At 44.4% G+C, this 17,343-nt stretch overlaps 1 protein-coding gene across 1 annotated transcript in view; it reads right to left on the minus strand.

Annotated features, from left to right (window-relative positions):
- The window catches only part of PCNT (pericentrin), a 126,854-nt gene that overhangs the window by 89,352 nt on the left and 20,159 nt on the right, over window positions 1-17,343 (minus strand). The window contains exons 7-11 of the mRNA XM_023739100.1: window positions 16,667-16,846; window positions 9,748-9,888; window positions 5,224-5,375; window positions 1,866-2,068; window positions 964-1,202 (exon numbers count right to left, since the gene is read on the minus strand). Coding sequence (XP_023594868.1) covers window positions 964-1,202; window positions 1,866-2,068; window positions 5,224-5,375; window positions 9,748-9,888; window positions 16,667-16,846 — 915 coding nt within the window. The remainder of the gene's footprint in view (window positions 1-963; window positions 1,203-1,865; window positions 2,069-5,223; window positions 5,376-9,747; window positions 9,889-16,666; window positions 16,847-17,343) is intronic.

Consider the following 17,343-nt stretch of genomic DNA (forward strand, 5'->3'; position numbering starts at 1 on the left):
CCCTGCACCCCTCTGCGGCCCCCTCTCTTGCCATATCCCGCATCCCCTCACGTTCCCCACGTCTGTGCAGCCACCTCCCTGGGGGGCTCGCGCTGCACGGGGCAGTTTGTATGAACAGAGCAGGCTGACAGCAGCTCATGTCCAGGACAAGTCCACCCTCACTCAGCCCCCCGAGCACACGGGGCAAGGGGCGCTCCAGTGTCACGACATTAGCACATCTGGGTGCTGTGGATGCCCGAGTTCTGAGGCGAGAATGGGGTGAGCAGAGGAGAGGAGGGCACGAAGGGGAAATGGTGCAGGGAAGGCAGTGGGAGGAAACAAGGCAAAGAAACCTCAATTTCAAAACCGCAACCCGCAGCGGGCTGCGCTGACTCCGCCACAGAGGGAAAACCCGCCAGGGCTTCTGCAGACCAGACAACAGCGCCTCCCGGAGACACGGCTACCTCTCCCTGGCCTGACTCCAGAGAAAAGGCTCTCCTGCTTACTTCATCACTCTGCACAAATTCTTACTCAACTTCTTTCCTAATTGTCGAAAATATTCCAGAAAGGTTAACAAAATCAAATCCCACAGTGACAATTTCTAAAGGTAAAGACACTCAGTGTGAAACTGCAACAGAGCATGGAGCTGATTTATGTATTACCTCAATTAAACAAACCAAGATTCGTCTGTCATTCCTAGGAAGCCTACCTCCTCCTGAAGGAAAATGTGTGTAAAAGCAATGTTAGCAGTGGAAGGCTGATGAGCCCTGGAAACGTCAGCAGAGTCTCTGCCCCCAGATGTCGGCGGCGGAGGGGTGGAAGGGAACCCCACCCTGGAAGCACGTGCTGACCACCCCCAGCCTGGGGCCCAGGCCAGACACGATGCCAACAGAGCCTGCACCTTGTCTGCGACCCCCTCTGGAGGCAGACTCGCCCATGTTCAGACAACACTGTGTAGGGAGGCCCCTCCACGCAGCACCTTACCTGTCTGCTGGAGTCCAGGGCCATCTCTAGGAGACTGTTCACGGCCACTCGGAGGCTCTGGTAGACCTTCCTGACCGGCTGCTCGTACTCCAGCGTGGCCTCTGGGCTCATAAAGAAGCTCTCGCACACATGACTGCTGATCTCGGCCGCAGCCGATGCCTCCGCAGACTCGGGCGGCGTCCCGTCAGGCTCTAGCGGAGCTGTGCTGAACCCAGGCAGGGCCTCATCCAGTGTGGGGGCTGCAGAAAGACCACACCCAGAGCACTGCACACACTGCACAGTGAGCGAGCCAACCCCCAAAAGCAGCTTCAAGGTGATAAGCAAACCACATTAATCAGGGCACAGAGAATCTAAGAACGATTGCCCATCAGGAAGGAACACTGCACAGGAGCTGGGAAGCCTCCACTATTCCTGAGCCTTGGATGTCCTTAAAGAATGATTTCCTCCAGTGTGGTCAGCAGGGGGAGATGAGGAGACAGCAGTTCTCGTCACGGCCACAATGCTGTTCCAGGCCAGCCCCTGAAGTAGCCCCGGCAACAGCTTCCTCCCACCAACAGCCCGCCCAAGGCCGCCCACAGCACCCCAGCCCATGCCCCCAGGGAGCAGTCCCGGCAGCCCCTGCTTCTCAGCTGGTCTGCAGCACCCTAAAGGGGCCGGAAAGCTGCAGGCATAGGTCCCCGCAAGACTCACAGGCACCCGACAGCACCAGCTCTCTGGGGCCCTTCTCAGAAGGCCACACAATGCTCACCTAGGAAAGAAGCATTCCTGCCTCACACACATGCCCCTCCTTTGAGCCAAACAAGCGATTAACCACTTAGGTGACCTTTGTCCCACAGTGAACTCCAAACGCAGCCACTCAGACGATCAGAAGAAACCAACAGGAGAAGGCGCCGGGTGCTCACCTGCATGCTCACCTGTGCAATCACCTGCACACAGGACCTCAACGCTTGGCCACACTTCGGGCAGGCTCTCTGTATCAGTGGCCCCCACATCGTCCAAACAGAGCCCCACACGCTCACTGATCTGACTCCTCATGGCAACCGCAGCCCTCAGCGTCTCTCCAAACAAGCTCAGCAGCCTTCTGAGGGCATCCTGGAGCGCGTTCCTGAGGGGGAGGACACGAAGACTCAGGGGACAACGCCAATCAAAGTGGGTGCTGGCTGCGGACGCACAGCGCAGGCAGGTGTGGTGGGAGTGATCACGAGACACCGCTGGAGACACAGGCCATGCATGCTCTGATGCACGGGCAGACAACCTTCAGCACCACAGCGCAAGGGGTTCCACAGACCTGCTCCCCAGGAAACAGGGAAAAATGATTAACAATAAAAAAAAAAAACCCAGCCATATAAAACCTCTGGAAATGGTCCTAAGGGCAGAAGCAGATGAAGAAACACCTATTCAAGAATACCTACAAAAATTCGATAAGAAAGGTAAGACTCTATGGTATTTGAACCAACACCACTCCCTCCCTTCCCCTTCCAGCTCAGTGAGAAGAAGACTCCTCTCCAAATAGCCGCAGCCAAACACGGGTTCCTCTCTCTCCAGCTCCCGGCCAGAGGGCTTCCGCCTGGGTGATGCAGGATGCCCACATTTCTCATCCTGCCCTTCCGCTGCCTGTTGCTGAGGCCAAGTCCTAGGTGAATGCATCCAAGAGGTGGGGGCTCAAGGAGCACACTGAGAATACTAGGGCCTTGATCGCCCTCACCCAGATCATGAGACATGGGTTCTGTACCAGGAGAGGCAAGCCAGAGGACCACAGGATGCTGCCTTCCCTCCACTGAGGGCTCAGCTCTTAGAGTAGGGGGTGATACTCAGAAGCTTACACTGTCCCTATGTCCAGGTCCAGAGCCCTGGCTCTGAGATTTTCCCTGGTGGCCAGTGTGGGAAGCAGGCTGAAAAACGGATTGCTCCTAATCTCTTCCCAAAAGAAGTGACTTTATCTGCAACTGAGCCTAGAGAAGTTCCAGCCTAAGGGCACTTTCAAGAACAGTGGAAGCTGTGATGAAATACATATGGGAGGAGATTCATGGACTTAGTGAAGACAAAGTGGAGACTGTAGGCTAGTAGTGTGCAGGAGAGAACCAGGGAATAAAACAGCTGAGGAGAGCCTTCCGAAGGTCAGAATAAATATCAAACACTGATCTTAGAAATCCACGGGAGTGGCCTGAATTCACTAAAATAATCCAGCCAGTCACTAAAACTAAACAGCAAGTAGCAATAACAAGCCCCAGGAGGGGAGGAACCAGTACGCAAAGTCACTGCAATACATTACCTAAAACGTTCAGTTTACAACTAAAAATTATGAGATACGCAAAGAAACAGGAAAGTATCATCCATATACTGAAAAAAAAGCAGACAACTGAAACTGTCTTTTACATCGATCAGATATCAGATTTAAAAAAAAAAAAGTTAAGGTACCATTATAAACATGTTCACAAAACTAACAGAAACCATAATTACAGAAGTAAGGAAAGTATGATAATATCACATTAAATGAAGAATATCAATAAAGATATAGAAGTTATGGGAAAAAATGAAGATTCTGGAGTTGGAAAATAAAATACTAGCACAGAATTCAACGGTAGATTTGAGTTGGCAGAAAAATAACTTGTGAACCTGAAGACAGAACAACAGAGATTATGCAAGCCAAAGAACAAAAAGGAAAAAAAAAAATGAAGAAAAATAAAGAGTATCAGAAAGTCTGCGACACCAGTAAGTGCACCAACATATGAGAACATTGGGAGTACCAGAAGGAGAGGGGAGAGAGAAATAAAAAGAAAAAGGATTCAAAGAAATAATGACTGAAAACTTCACAGATTTATTGAAAAACAGTAACTTATATATCCAAGAAGCTCAATGAACTCCAAATAGGATAAATGTAGGAAGAGTCACAAACAGACACATCATAGTAAAAACGCTGAAACTCAAAAACAAGGAGAAAATATGGAAAGCAGCAAGAGAAAAACAACTCATCACTTATAAGGGCACTCAGTAAGATTAACAGCTGACTTCTCAGCGGAAACAACGAAGGCTAGAGGCAGTGGAATGACACATTCAAAGTGCTCAAGGGAAAAACTGTCAACCAAGAATCCCACATCCAACAAGTTATCTCTCAAAATCGATTTAAAAGCAATTATATGTCTATGATGTACTGTTGAGCCTATAACACAGAATTGTAATATTAGATAATATACGTGCCAATAACAGCACAAAGAAGGTAAGAGGGAACAAAGCCACACTGGGCTAAGGAAACAACTATAGACAGTAAAGCAATAATTAGAGCAACATATTGCTGAGTTTGTAACATTGATAGATTAAAAAAATATAACAGTAATACCACAAAAAGGGGAGAAAGTGAGTAGAGCCATATAGGAATAACATTTCTATGTATCACTGGAATTAAGCTAGCATAAATCTTAAGCAGATTCTGATGAGTTTAGACATATATGGTAAGCCCTAAAGCAAACACTAAAATTAAAAAAATTAAAAAAAAACCTCAAGAAACATAGTGAAAAAATCCTAAGAATTTCAAAGGCTACATTAGAAAATATTCCTTTAATTTAAAAGAAAGCAGTAAGGACAAATGGAGAAACAAAAAATCCATGAGACACACAGAACGAAGTAAAATGTTAGGCATAGTCCAACCATCTCAATAAAAACAATCAATGGGAGCAGATTAACCAATCCATTCAAAAAGCAGAGATTTTCAGACTGGATTAAAAAAAAAAAAAGATCCAACTATACGCTGCCTACAAGGAGACACACTTCAGATTCAAAGATACAAACAGATTGAAAGTAAATGCATGAAAAAAGAAATAACATGCAAAGAGCAACCACAAGAAAGCTGGAGTGGCTACACTAATACCAGACAAATAGACTTTAAAATAGATGTTACTAGACCCCCATCTATGTAGTGAGGATGAAATCACATTATGGAACTATTAGACATCGATGAAGTTGGTGGATCGGCCTCTGGGGAGGGCAGGAGGTGAGTGGGACTGAGAAGTAAACAGCAAGGGCTTCAACAAGAGGATAATTTTTTTTTAATTTGGTAAAATGTTAAGATTAGGCAAAGCTAGGTGGTTAAGTGCACAGGTCTTGGTACACTATTTAGTACTTTTTTTCCTATGTTAAAAGGCCCAGGAGTGAGTGGAGCAGAAAAACCAAAACTGCATACACACTGCCCAGCAGACACCAGAAGCCAGCCTGGGCGCAGCAGCAGTGATGGCGCCACTGGTGACGAGGTGTGGAGGCACTGACCTTTCATTGTAAGATAAATCAATATCGGACTTCAACACAGATATGAGATTTGCGCCTTCCTGGTTTTCTCGTTCACATCTTTGCTGTAGTTTCTCAAGTGCAGAATGACATTCTTCGATCTCGTTACTTAAGGATGTAATCTGATCTTTCAGCTATTGAGAAAAAATATTTGAGTTTTAGTTAAAACAATTTAAATAAATTGCTGTAATGAACTTCCATGATTATGTTTAACAAAAATATGGCAAAAGATTAATAACGTGGTGATTAAAGGTGAAAATTATTAATACAGTTTTTCCTCCATTATTCATCACCTACAAAAAAAAAAAATACTTAAATAACTCCATCCCAGCCTTGACGCTGAGGGGGAGAGAGGAGCATATTCACCAGAGATTATTCTCACTAATAATAACTTAAAATAAAATCCCTACATCTGGTCATTCAGAATAAAAACTAGCTGCCAGGCAGGCAAACATCCTTCTTACATACTTCTCTGTGAAAACAAAAATAAGCCAACACCTTAGGTGTCTTCATAGTGTGGGCCAGGCGGGCAGGTGGCATCAACTGTCCCAGTGTCACCTGCTACCACGGGGTCCCCAGGACCTCACTGGGAAGCAGCCACCAACCCTGGTGGTAACGTCGTGCAGCTTAGAGTGACAAGTGTCTCTTCCGAGCAAGAGAGCAACCTCAGCCCCGTAATCCAAGTGTCTCTACCTCAATCTACTCACCAGTGGCAGATTTCTCTGAATTGGTTGCATTTACTGACATGAACACAGGCCTCATCCTCACAGAAGATGAAAGAGCAAAGAAGACGTGACCGAGCATCACCACGCATGCACTTGGTGGGGATGCCTCTCCCCAGCCATGGCTGCCTACAAGCTTCATGTGCTGGAGGCCTCTAGTTCAACATCGTTGAGGAGGAGCCCAAAAGCATCTGACCAAGAAGGATGGACTCAAAATGGAGAAGCTACAGCACATTTAGACAACATTACACTGGGACGAACTTCCTTTATTCAAGGACTCACATGGAGCACGTAACAATAACAGGTTTACCTCACCAGGAGGGTATGATAATCATAAAGTTGAATGTACCAAATAGATAGCTCCAAGATAAATGGAATAAAAAGCTGACAGAGCTACAAGATAAACTGACAAATTCAACATTGTAGTGCTAGATCTTAACCCCTGCCACCAGCAACTCATCAAGCAGGTAGATTTAAAGAAGAATATTAAAGATTTGAACAGTACAAGTAACAAGTGTGAGAGAAAGTGCATAGATAAAGCATCATATAACAACTGGAGGAAGCCCTACTGTTTTTCATACACACACAGAACATTTAGGAACACTGACCATGAAAATTTAAAAAACTCGGTATCAGACAGCACCCCTTCTCTAACCAGAATCAATGAGATTAGAAATTAATGAAAGAGTAAAGAAAAAACTCAAGCTTGAAAAATATATTTCTGAAACACACATGGGATAAAAAATTAATGATGAAAATATGATCTGCATCTAAAGAATTACTTAAAGGAAAACTTACAGCATTAAGTGCATACACATTAAAAAATATATGTTTAAAATTAAACAGCTAAGCATCCAATTTTACAAGTTAAAGGAGAGCAGAATAAACCCAAAGAAAATAAAAAATATTAAAAATACAGCAGCATGTACCAAAATGCTAAAACTTGGTAATTGGGGTGGGGGGGGAGACTAATAATATAGATAAACCTCTAGCAAAACTGCTCAAGAAAAAAAGAAGCAAAATAAACAACTTAACAAAACTGAGTAAAGAAGAAATAGAAAACGTAAACAGTCCTATTAACATTTAAAAAATTTAATTGGTACTTTAAAATCTTCCAGCAAAGAAAACTTTAAGCCCAGAGAGCCTTCACTTTAAATGTTTCTGTTAAACATTCAAGGAACAGACATTATACAAATTCCTGCATAGAGTACAAAAAGGATGGGGATAGGGATACTCCTCATTTCTTTTATGAGGCTGGACTGTCAAAAAAAAAAAAAAAGGAAATTACAGGTCAATCACACTGAAAAACACAGATGCAAAGTTTTAAATAGAATATTAGCAAATCAAATCTAGCAATACATGAAAAGTATGTCCAAACTGGATTTCATCTCAAAGATAAGTTGTTTCAATATTAGAAAAATCAATGTGATTCACCACATTAACAGATTAAATGATAAAAACATTAATATCAATAAATGCAGAAAAAGCAAATAAAATTTATATCTATTCATGATAACAATCCCTCACAAATAAGTCAGAGAAGGAAGCTTCCTTAACCTTAAAAAAAAAAAAAAATACAATTTTCTCAGTATTTCTTAACAGTAGAGTTTTGAAAGCATTCCCATTAAGGCCAGTACACAAAAGTCAGCTGCATTTCTATATTCCAATAATAATCAGCTTGAAAGTACAATTCAATAGAAAGTAAAAATGTCAAGTACTTAAATAAAAATCTAAGAAAAGATACTACCGTCATGAAGAAAATTATAAAGCTGACAGAAATTAACGAAGACTTAAGTAAAAAGAGATAGAAGGCCCAATATTCTAAAGATGTTAGTTCCCCCCAAAGGAATCTATAGATCCAAAACAATTTCAACAAAAATATCAGCAGGGATTCTTGGGGAATTTAACAAGCTGATCCTAACATTTATATAAAAAAGTAAATGGCCAGCAATTGCAACAACCTCATGAAAAACAAGTATGGGCAACTTCGCCACAAAACATCAAGACTTAGGGCCATTTGGACTGCATGGTTATTTGAATAGGGATAGACAAACTGAACAAAGGAAGATAAGAGAATGGCCAGAGAGCACTCACACATGCATGAGAGTGTGATCCATGACCCACGGATCAACTGAGCACTGAGAGCTGCAGAGGACGGACTCAATACAGGGGTCTTGGTTAATCCACATGGGAAAAAATTTAATCAACTCCTCAACCTCAAACACTTCCATGTGGATTAAAAACTTAACCTGTGTCAGGGAAGGAGGGGTATGAGATCGAAGAGTGACACTCAGGGGTGTTTCACGGTACTTAAAGAGGATGGTGGGCCACAATGACTTCTTTCATGTTCTTTTAACTGAACACAGTACATTTTAAAGGAACTTGTATGATTATTTCAAACTAAGAGAGTTTTTTATTTAAAGAGCCTGGTTTGCCTAAACCAGTGTTCATTCTTCTCTGCAGTTATGGACCCCGTCTGACCATAGCGCACATCGCAGGTTCTGGCAAACGGGGGAATGATGTTAGAGCTCCCCAGGGGCTCCTGGGGGAGGGTTCCCTCCTGCACATCCATGCTCTGGGCAATCAGGTGAGAGCCACGGAAAGCTCAGCTTTCTGAACGCAGTGGAAGCAGGAAGAGCTCCAGGCCCAAGGCCCACTCCCCAAGTAGGTCCTCTGGGGTGGGCACCATCTTCACAAGGCTCAATCTCCAAGCGTTAACCATGGGCCTTGTCCCATTTTTGTGCAGTCTGCCTTTTCTCCTTAAGAGTCACCCATTATTATACCTCCTTCCAGCAAGCCATCATTTGTCCCTTTTAAAGCTAATTACCTATATTTATTTTACAAGTTAATTAAGAATTTAATGTTTCTTTTTAACTGTGCTAATATCTCTATTAGGACTGTTATTGTTTTTGTTGGTACTTGAGTTATAAAGCTGCATAGGTTTTGAATGGTGTACCTCTAACCTTATTTTGCCCATGACCCATATTGTTTTTAGTATGTGATTTTACAGAATAAGAGGTTTTTCAGAAGTTCATACATTGTCTCACAGCAGAAATGCCTGATACTTTGAAGAAAACATTTGAGAAACACCATGAGAGGCCCTCTCTCCCTCGTGAAATCCCCACCAGGTTAGGGTAGCATGGCCTCTAACTCTCAGGCCTGGCACACTTTCCCCCTCGCTCCACAGCTCCCCTTCATTCTCCCAGCTGAAAGTGGTCTCAGACGGTGCCCAGCCTGGCTTCCAGGGCAGGAGAGGCTTCTGCAGCTAGGAGCATGCGCTTTGACCTAATGCTGATCACTTACCACTGTAGACACACACTTCCCTGATCATTGGGATTATAATTTTTATAGCCTATTAAATTAGGTCTGACACACCCATGTGCAGTGTTTAAAGCCAGACACATCTGGCTCTGCCACCTGGTAGCCGTGGACTTTTGGCAAATTCATGGACCCTCTCTAGGGCCTCAGTGTTCTGAAGCACCTGTACAATAGGGAGGAGAGGCTGTTAAAGAAGAAAATTCTATACCTGCTGATTAGCACAGTGCCTGACAGTCATTCACAAGCAAACTAAAACTCTGATTATTTTATTCCTAAGCTTGAATCCAATGATCCTGAAAGAAGATGAAGTCAGAGAAAGAAAGTAGCAGACTGCTACATCTTTGGCAAAGGCCTGTAATACTTACAGCTCTGAAAGATATATATATATAGTGGACTTCTTCTAAAACTAGTAGAAGATACATCCGTATCTTTAAAAGCAGTGAAGGAAAATCACATTTGCACGCACCTGCTGAATGTGGTGCTCCTTCTCCTGGAGCTGCAGAGACAGGGACGCTTCCTCCTTCTCGTGAGGAGACTGGACCTGCTCGCTGTCACGTTCACGTACCTCCTCCTCTTCACGCAGAGCAGCTTTCTCTTCAAGCTCACTCTGTACAAAGTACATTAATAACAAAAATACCATTAAGCTGGAAAATTATGCTTATTCCATTTCTCTGCTGTTTCTTAGAATTTAGTTCATCAGACAATATATACTGAGTCCCTGTACTGTGCCAAGATGGGCAACTGAACAAACCGAGACCATCAGCCACAGCAAACAGGCATTCAAGTAGGTTCATCATAAATGTACAACAAACCCAAGTGTCGGACAACACACTAAGGAAGACGGAACTCGGTACTGACGACAACCTCGTGTGATAAACAACAGCTTCCTGCCTTTCCTCAATGGCGATTCCGGTAAATTTAAACGGTCACTTCAAGAAATTCACCATCAGAAGACCATAAATGTGAAAATCCAAGATGATTTAGAAATCTAGGTTCCTTCAGTTTTAAAAGATAAACACTCTTCTTAAATAATAAAAAAAGTTTTTAAAAAGGTTTACCTAAATGAATTAACTTATATTAATGAAAAAAGTTTGTTTGAAAAAGCTAGAGGCAGCAAGTCCGGAACGATGGAGTAAGGACCTCCAGAAACCTGTGCCCTCCATAAATGCAATGAGAACACTGCAGAAACTGTCATAACTTTCTCAGAGCTCTGGATTAAGGAAGGCTTGCAGCATTCCAAGAAGTGTTTATTGGGGGAAAAAAAGGCTGAATTTCCGTAAGAGCAGCAAGCTTTGGGGCATTTTAACTTGCCCTAATCCTATCTCCCTTTTCCCCATCTCTATGATAACCTTGAAAATCAACAGCCTTGCAACTATGGTAGCTATGAAAACCTAACAGCCACTGGAGGAGGCAGAATGGATTTGGAGCTCCCCAAAAGCCCTAGTCCCAGGGAACTGTCACTCATTGACCTTTCTGGCAGCTCGCTAAAAAGCTCTATTCTCATAGCTCTTCCTTATTTGAACTGACTCAGAGCTCCTTCTGTGTGAACAATCCTATCCTAGGATATTTGTCAAAAACAATCAACAGCAATTGTTTAACACTGCAGTTGCCTGAGGTAGTAATAACAGTCAGGAATAACAAGAGGCTGACCAAAAAACTTAAAAAGAAAAACTAGGGAACGAGATGGTCATTGGGGGGTTTTGAAAACCCTGACATATTCTTGAGAATCTAGAAAGCCGCAGACACGTGCAAGGCTGTGCATATACACAGAAGAGACCTGAGAAGGCACTAAGGTCTCACTTCCAGTTGACCATGAGGCTCCCTGCAAGTAGAAAGTAAAGGCTAAGACAGAGTTGTAAAACTGCCTGCCACAGCATTGAAGACATGCCCCGACATGCTCATAAGAGCCCACTGGCAGAGGTGGGAGATTTACTGGTTCAAAGCATTAAAGGAAATCTCTAACTGCTCGCTATTAAGCTAGCCAAGCAGAGACTTCAGTGGCCACACATGACAAAGAATACAGACTGTACAGAATTAGTTCAGCAAAGTCACTAAACAAACAACATCTACAGCAAGCAACGATAACAACAAACCTACCAGAGGAGGCAAATCTGATAGCCAGAATTACCACATTATAATAATCAAAATGTCCAGTTTTCAACAAAAAATTATGAAGCATGCAAAGAAGAAAGTATGGTCCATTTTCAGGAATTAACAGAAAATGTCCCTAAGGAAGCAGACACATTGGATTTACTAGACAAAGACTTTAACTGTCTTAAATATGGTTAAGAAGCTAAAGGAAACCATGGACAAAGAGCTAAAAGAAAACAGGAGAATAATGTCTCAACAAATAGAGAATATCAATAAAGAGATACAAATTATAAAATGAAACCAAATAGAAATTCTGGAGCTAAAAAGCATAATTACTGAAATGAAAAATTCACTTGAGGGGCTCAACTGCAGATATGAGCAGGCAGGAGAAAGAATCAGCAACTTGAAGAGAGATCAACTAAGATTACCCAGTCTGAGAAAGAGAAAGAAAACAGAATGAAGAAAAATGAACAGAGCCTCAAACACTTTGGGACACCATCAAGTGTACCAACACGTGCATAATGGGAGTCCCAGGAGGAGAAGATGGCAGAAAAAATATTTGAAGATATAATGGCTGAAAACTTCTGGAATTTCATGAAAAAAATTAATACATATACAAGAAGCTCAACAAACTCCAAGCAGGATAAATTCAAAGAGATTCACACCTAGACACATAATCAAACTGCTGAAAGACAAACAGAGAATCTTGAAAGCAGCAAGAGAGAAACAACTAATCATGTACAAGAGTTCCTCAATAAAATTAACAGCAGTGGAACGACATATTCAAAGTGCTGAAAGACTATTAATCAAGAATTCTATATCTAGCAAAACTAACTTTCAAACAGGTAAGAGAAATAAGGACACTTCCAAATAAATAAAACCTGACAGAATTCATCACTAGCAGACCTGGCTACAAGAAATACGAAAGGGAGTCCCTTCTGGCTGAAATGAAAGGACACTAGACAATAATTTGAATCCACATGAAGAAATAAAGAATGCTGATAAACATAACTACATAGGTAAATATAAAAGACAGTATAAATGTAGTTATTGTTTGTAATTGTTTTCTCCTATCTGATTTAAAAGACAACTGCATAAAGCAAAAGGCATAAAATGTATAAAGACGTACTTTGAATGACACTATTAGCACAAAGAAGGGAGGAGGGAATGGAGGCATATAGGAAAATAGTGTTTATAAACTACTGAAATTTAGTTGGTATTAATTCAGATTATTAGAAGATATTAATTATAGTCTTCAGGACAAGAACTAAAAAAATAAAAAATATATATAGTAAAATAAACAACAGAGGAATTAAAACAAAAAGAGGAACAAAGAAGACTTGAGACATACAGAAAACAAATAGCAAGCACTGATTTATTCTACAACGTGGATGAATCTTGAAAACATGCTAAATGAAAGAAATCAGACACAAAAGGCCACGTATTTTATCCATTTATACAAAGTGTCCAGAAGAGGCAAATCCACCCAGACAGAAAGCAAATTAGTTGTTGCTAGGGGCTGGAGAAAAAGGGAGAATGGGGAGTGACAGCTAATGGGTACAGGGTTTCCTTCTGGGGTGATAAAAATGTTCTGGAATTAGATACGGGTGATGTTGCACAACACCATGGATATACTAAAAACCACGGAATGGTACACCTTAAAAAAGTGAATTTTATGGTATACGAATTATATCTCGACAAAGCTGTTATTAAGACATAAACAAACTCAGAGTAAAAATCTTCATGAAAAGTAATGTTGTGAGTGCTCGCTCATCCTGCACAGTCATCACTTCCAGGCAAACAGTCTCATTAAAGCAAAGAAAGCCTTGATGTGGCTGCTGCTAATTCACAGGACAAAGCACAGCGAGGAGTCAAAGGCTCATACTTTCCTCAGATCTAATGTATTTGGTTACAACTTCTTAGCAGAAGAAGTGTGCTAACAACAAGTTTAAACAAAAGAATGCATGAAAAAAGCTGTCTAAATATATCTCAGTTCCTAAGACAATGACAATATTTATTTTTTGTTTTAATTTTGCATATCCGTATCAACTGAAAATAAAACTCTCTTCTTTACTTTGCAAGTGAGAAAAGACAGCAATAAAACAGATGTTCTTAATTCCAACACCTTTAGCTGTGTAGTCTGCTGCTCCAGTAACACTTCCAACAGGCGCTTCAGCAGCTCAGTCTCCTGACTCCAGAGCCACTGCCTCAGCCTGTCCTCTCCCAGCTTGGCCAGGGAAGCCACGTGCTGCACCTCAGCCTCCCCACGTGCTGGGGGCCCTACTTTAATGTGGACGAAGAAAGTCAACACAGAGCTCTGTCTAAAGTAACTCTCTAAAGTAACCTGTGGCGACTGTTTCACTTGATACATAGAAACTTCCTGATACTGAAAATCACTTTTATTCTATATAATTTCAAAGCAATACACCACATGGAGAAGGTTAACTTGCCCTGCTGAAAGCACCATGTAGGTTCTGAATTCTCACCTGGATCTTAACAGGGGCTCAAATGGCACAACATTAAAATTATACTTTCAGGTTCTACAAACCAGTTCAGAATCAGTACAGATCACTTTTACAGATCCTCTCTCCATCCCTTTACAAGGAAGGATCCCAGTGCACTACACGTACCAGAGCACTTTGTCTCATGGGTCCCACAACCACCTCTTTTGGAAAGACACAGACGTAAAGGGTCATCACGTGTGCGCCTGCAGCCAGGGCAAAGGGCTTTAACTTTCCACCCAGACGGGGTGCAGGCGCTTGCAGGACTGTCCTGCCCAGCGTCCCCTCTGCTAGACTAGGGCCTTGGAAAGGTCCTCAGGGCAGCACCAAGGACAAAAAGACCGTCAGCGACACTCTGACGCTGGGCAGGCAGACTCGGAATCACCTGACAGAGGCCCGAGTCGCCCCTCCACCTGGCTCTGCCACTCAAAGGCTTTGCCAGGCGGCCTGCCCCTCCCTCCGGTGCGGTCTCCTTCCCTGACAAGCACTTCTATTCCCGGCCTCGAGGAAAACTCTGCTTCATGTGCCATGTTCCAAATGGTGAGGTCAATGTAAGAAAAGATGTTTTCCGAAAGTTATTTCAGGTTTTCTAAGAATCCACAGAATTACATGATGAATGTCTCATATACTTTAACCATCAAGAAAAGTTAATAGATATGTCTAGAGCAGACATAAAACAAGCAGCATTGCATAAAAAGATACCAGAGAAAGAAAATATATTCAACTGATAATGATTTAAAGATAGTCAAACTATATCTGAACTGACCATAGGTTCACTTAATATTTTCAAAAATTATTCTGTCAGTGGATTTGTTTTTTAACCAAGAAAAGATGAAACCATCCTGAGTAATCGACACTGACCGCACCACACAGTTTGCATCTGCACACCAGAAGTGTGCTCAGAGCCTCCAACACGGAGACGGATCTCTTTATGAAACGCACATTTCCATCAGGAAGAAATCACGCTTCTGTTTTCAGAAAACTTTTCTCACAACCCAACTCCAAAGGGCGGTACACTGGAAAGTAACCTGACCCCGCACCGCGCATGTTAATACCCTTTTGACAAACAGCACTGCCTTCCAAACAGGTGCAGAGGTATTTGTGACCCAGATAAGTCACGGCCGCAGAGAAGTCACGGCGTGTCCCCTGCTATTCTAGGGACAATAATCCTGACATCTTGGGAAACAGCAAGCCCATGCTTTTACGTAAAATCTCTTTGTAGGACAAGCCTGAGGGGCTCCTACCCAGGAGGTGTTCTCACCAAAGACAGGGAACCTGACCTGGTCGAGCCTGGGGCTCTGGAGGGCAGGAGGTGATAAAAACCCACACAGCCTTCTCTGGACCCCGACTTGAACAACACAACTGGAATGAGACTTGTGCTTGGACTGAATATTTGATGGAAACAAGGAATCATTGTTCATTTTTTAAGTTACAGTGCTACGCTCTATTTTACTGGGGGCAAAAGAAACCTTACCTTGTAGAGATATACACTGAAGAATCTGTAGATGAAGACACAAGCTGTCTGGGATTTGCTTCCAAATAATTTGGGGGAGGGAAGACCTCGATGAACCCAGTTGGCATGTACCCCAGGGCCTGGGTCGGGGTACGTGGGGTTACTAAATGATTCCATTTCTGTATATGTTGAAATTTCCCACAATAAAAGTTAGATCTGAGGCAGAAGCAGCATATCCCACCTCCCTCCAGCCAACTGTTTTTTTCCTGTGAAACCCAGCTACACGACACACATCCCATGAGGAGGCTCCAGGTCCACATCTTCAGTAGCAAACTGAAGGGATGACATAAAATGGAAGCTTCGTGCCCCAGACCAAGCTGTACCACTGAGAAACGTTTACTCCCCCGAGCGCTCAGACGACAGCCCAAATACAAGAACAGACACGGGACGTCAAGGAACCTAACCACGGTTTCAGAACACTTACAGCCATTTCTATCACAGATACTAGAACAGGCAGGAAAACTGGAACGCCTCAAGCGCGTGGTGGTAAGTCTGCAAGTCCTGGGAGAGCAGACGAGGGGATGAGAAGCGCCAGGCCTGGGCAGTGGGGAGCAGGGCCACGACCACTGGGCGCGACCGCAGACCTACCAGGGTCTTCCTCCTACCGAATCCCACCTGCTCACCACAGGCAGGTGACCCAAAGGGGGAGGTGACATAGTGGGGTGTCCCAAGACCCTCATGCGGTGCCCCGGATGCTCCTCCTCACAGGGTGGGCACAGGCCTCTCTGCATGTTGCTGCGAGTGACTGAGCCGTCAGCTCCAGGGCTCAGGTGGGAGGGACCTGAGGCCACATGCCCAGCCCAAGCCCACTTCCCGGCAGAGGCCCACCCGCTCTGTGCCTCCCACACAGCCCTCCTGACAAGGGCAGGGCGCTCCCCTCCACCCCGTCCCTAAAACAGAAAGCCCAAACAGAGCAGCCAGGCCCCTCAGAAAGAGCCCAAGCCACCTGCAGAACAAGGGATGAGCTGGGGGGCAGAGCCATGTGAGGCTGGGGACACTTGCAATGGGTCCACACAGGACTTGGTGGCCAGCACAGCCAACAGACTGAAGAGAGGGGACTCAGAGAGCTCTGCCTCTCAACTGCGTTGCTCTTCAACCAGGGAGCCAGCAAGTTTGCACACCCCAGTCTGCCAAAAGCACAGGGGGAAGAAGCCCCAGGAGCCACCCAGGGAAGAGCCACAACCAGCAGCACCTGTGAGGCCACGTGCCCCCAGGCTCCACCCAAGGCCACTAAGGTCCAAGAGCCTCACTGAACATCAGAACAGAACCAAACCACTCACCTGCACAGCCTCCTCCTGTGGTGTCTGCGCCTCAGCCACCTGCACGTCTCCAAGCTCCTGCGGGGCCGCCTGGTGCCGGCGCTCCACAAGCACGACCTCGGTGCCAACCCCGTCCAGAGCTGAGCTCTTCTCCTCCTCCAGCAGGCACCGCTGAGCATGCAGAGCTGCGGCCAGCTCCTCCTGCAAGAAAGCATCCACCGGGTACCCACATCTGCCCTCACACTGTTCACCCCACACACTCCTCACACATCCACCACTCACACTGTGGCTCACCCCACACATCCACCCTCACACCGCAGTTCACCCCACACACTCCTCACACATCCAACACTCACACCGTGGCTCACCCCACACATCCGCCCTCACACCACAGTTCACCCCACACACTCCTCACACATCCAACACTCACACCGCAGTTCACCCCACACACTCCTCACACATCCGCCACTCACACCAACTGCAGTTCACCCCACACTCCTCACACATCCGCCACTCACACCAACTGCAGTTCACCCCACACACTCCTCACACATTCGCCACTCACACCGCAGTTCACCTCACACACTCCTCACACATCCGCCACTCACACCGCAGTTCACCCCACACACTCCTCACACATCCGCCACTCACACCGCAGTTCACCCCACACACTCCTCACACATCCACCACTCACACCG

The sequence above is a fragment of the Trichechus manatus genome, unplaced genomic scaffold (assembly GCF_000243295.1).
Source record: "Trichechus manatus latirostris isolate Lorelei unplaced genomic scaffold, TriManLat1.0 scaffold00128, whole genome shotgun sequence".
Classification (NCBI taxonomy): Eukaryota; Metazoa; Chordata; class Mammalia; order Sirenia; family Trichechidae; genus Trichechus; species Trichechus manatus.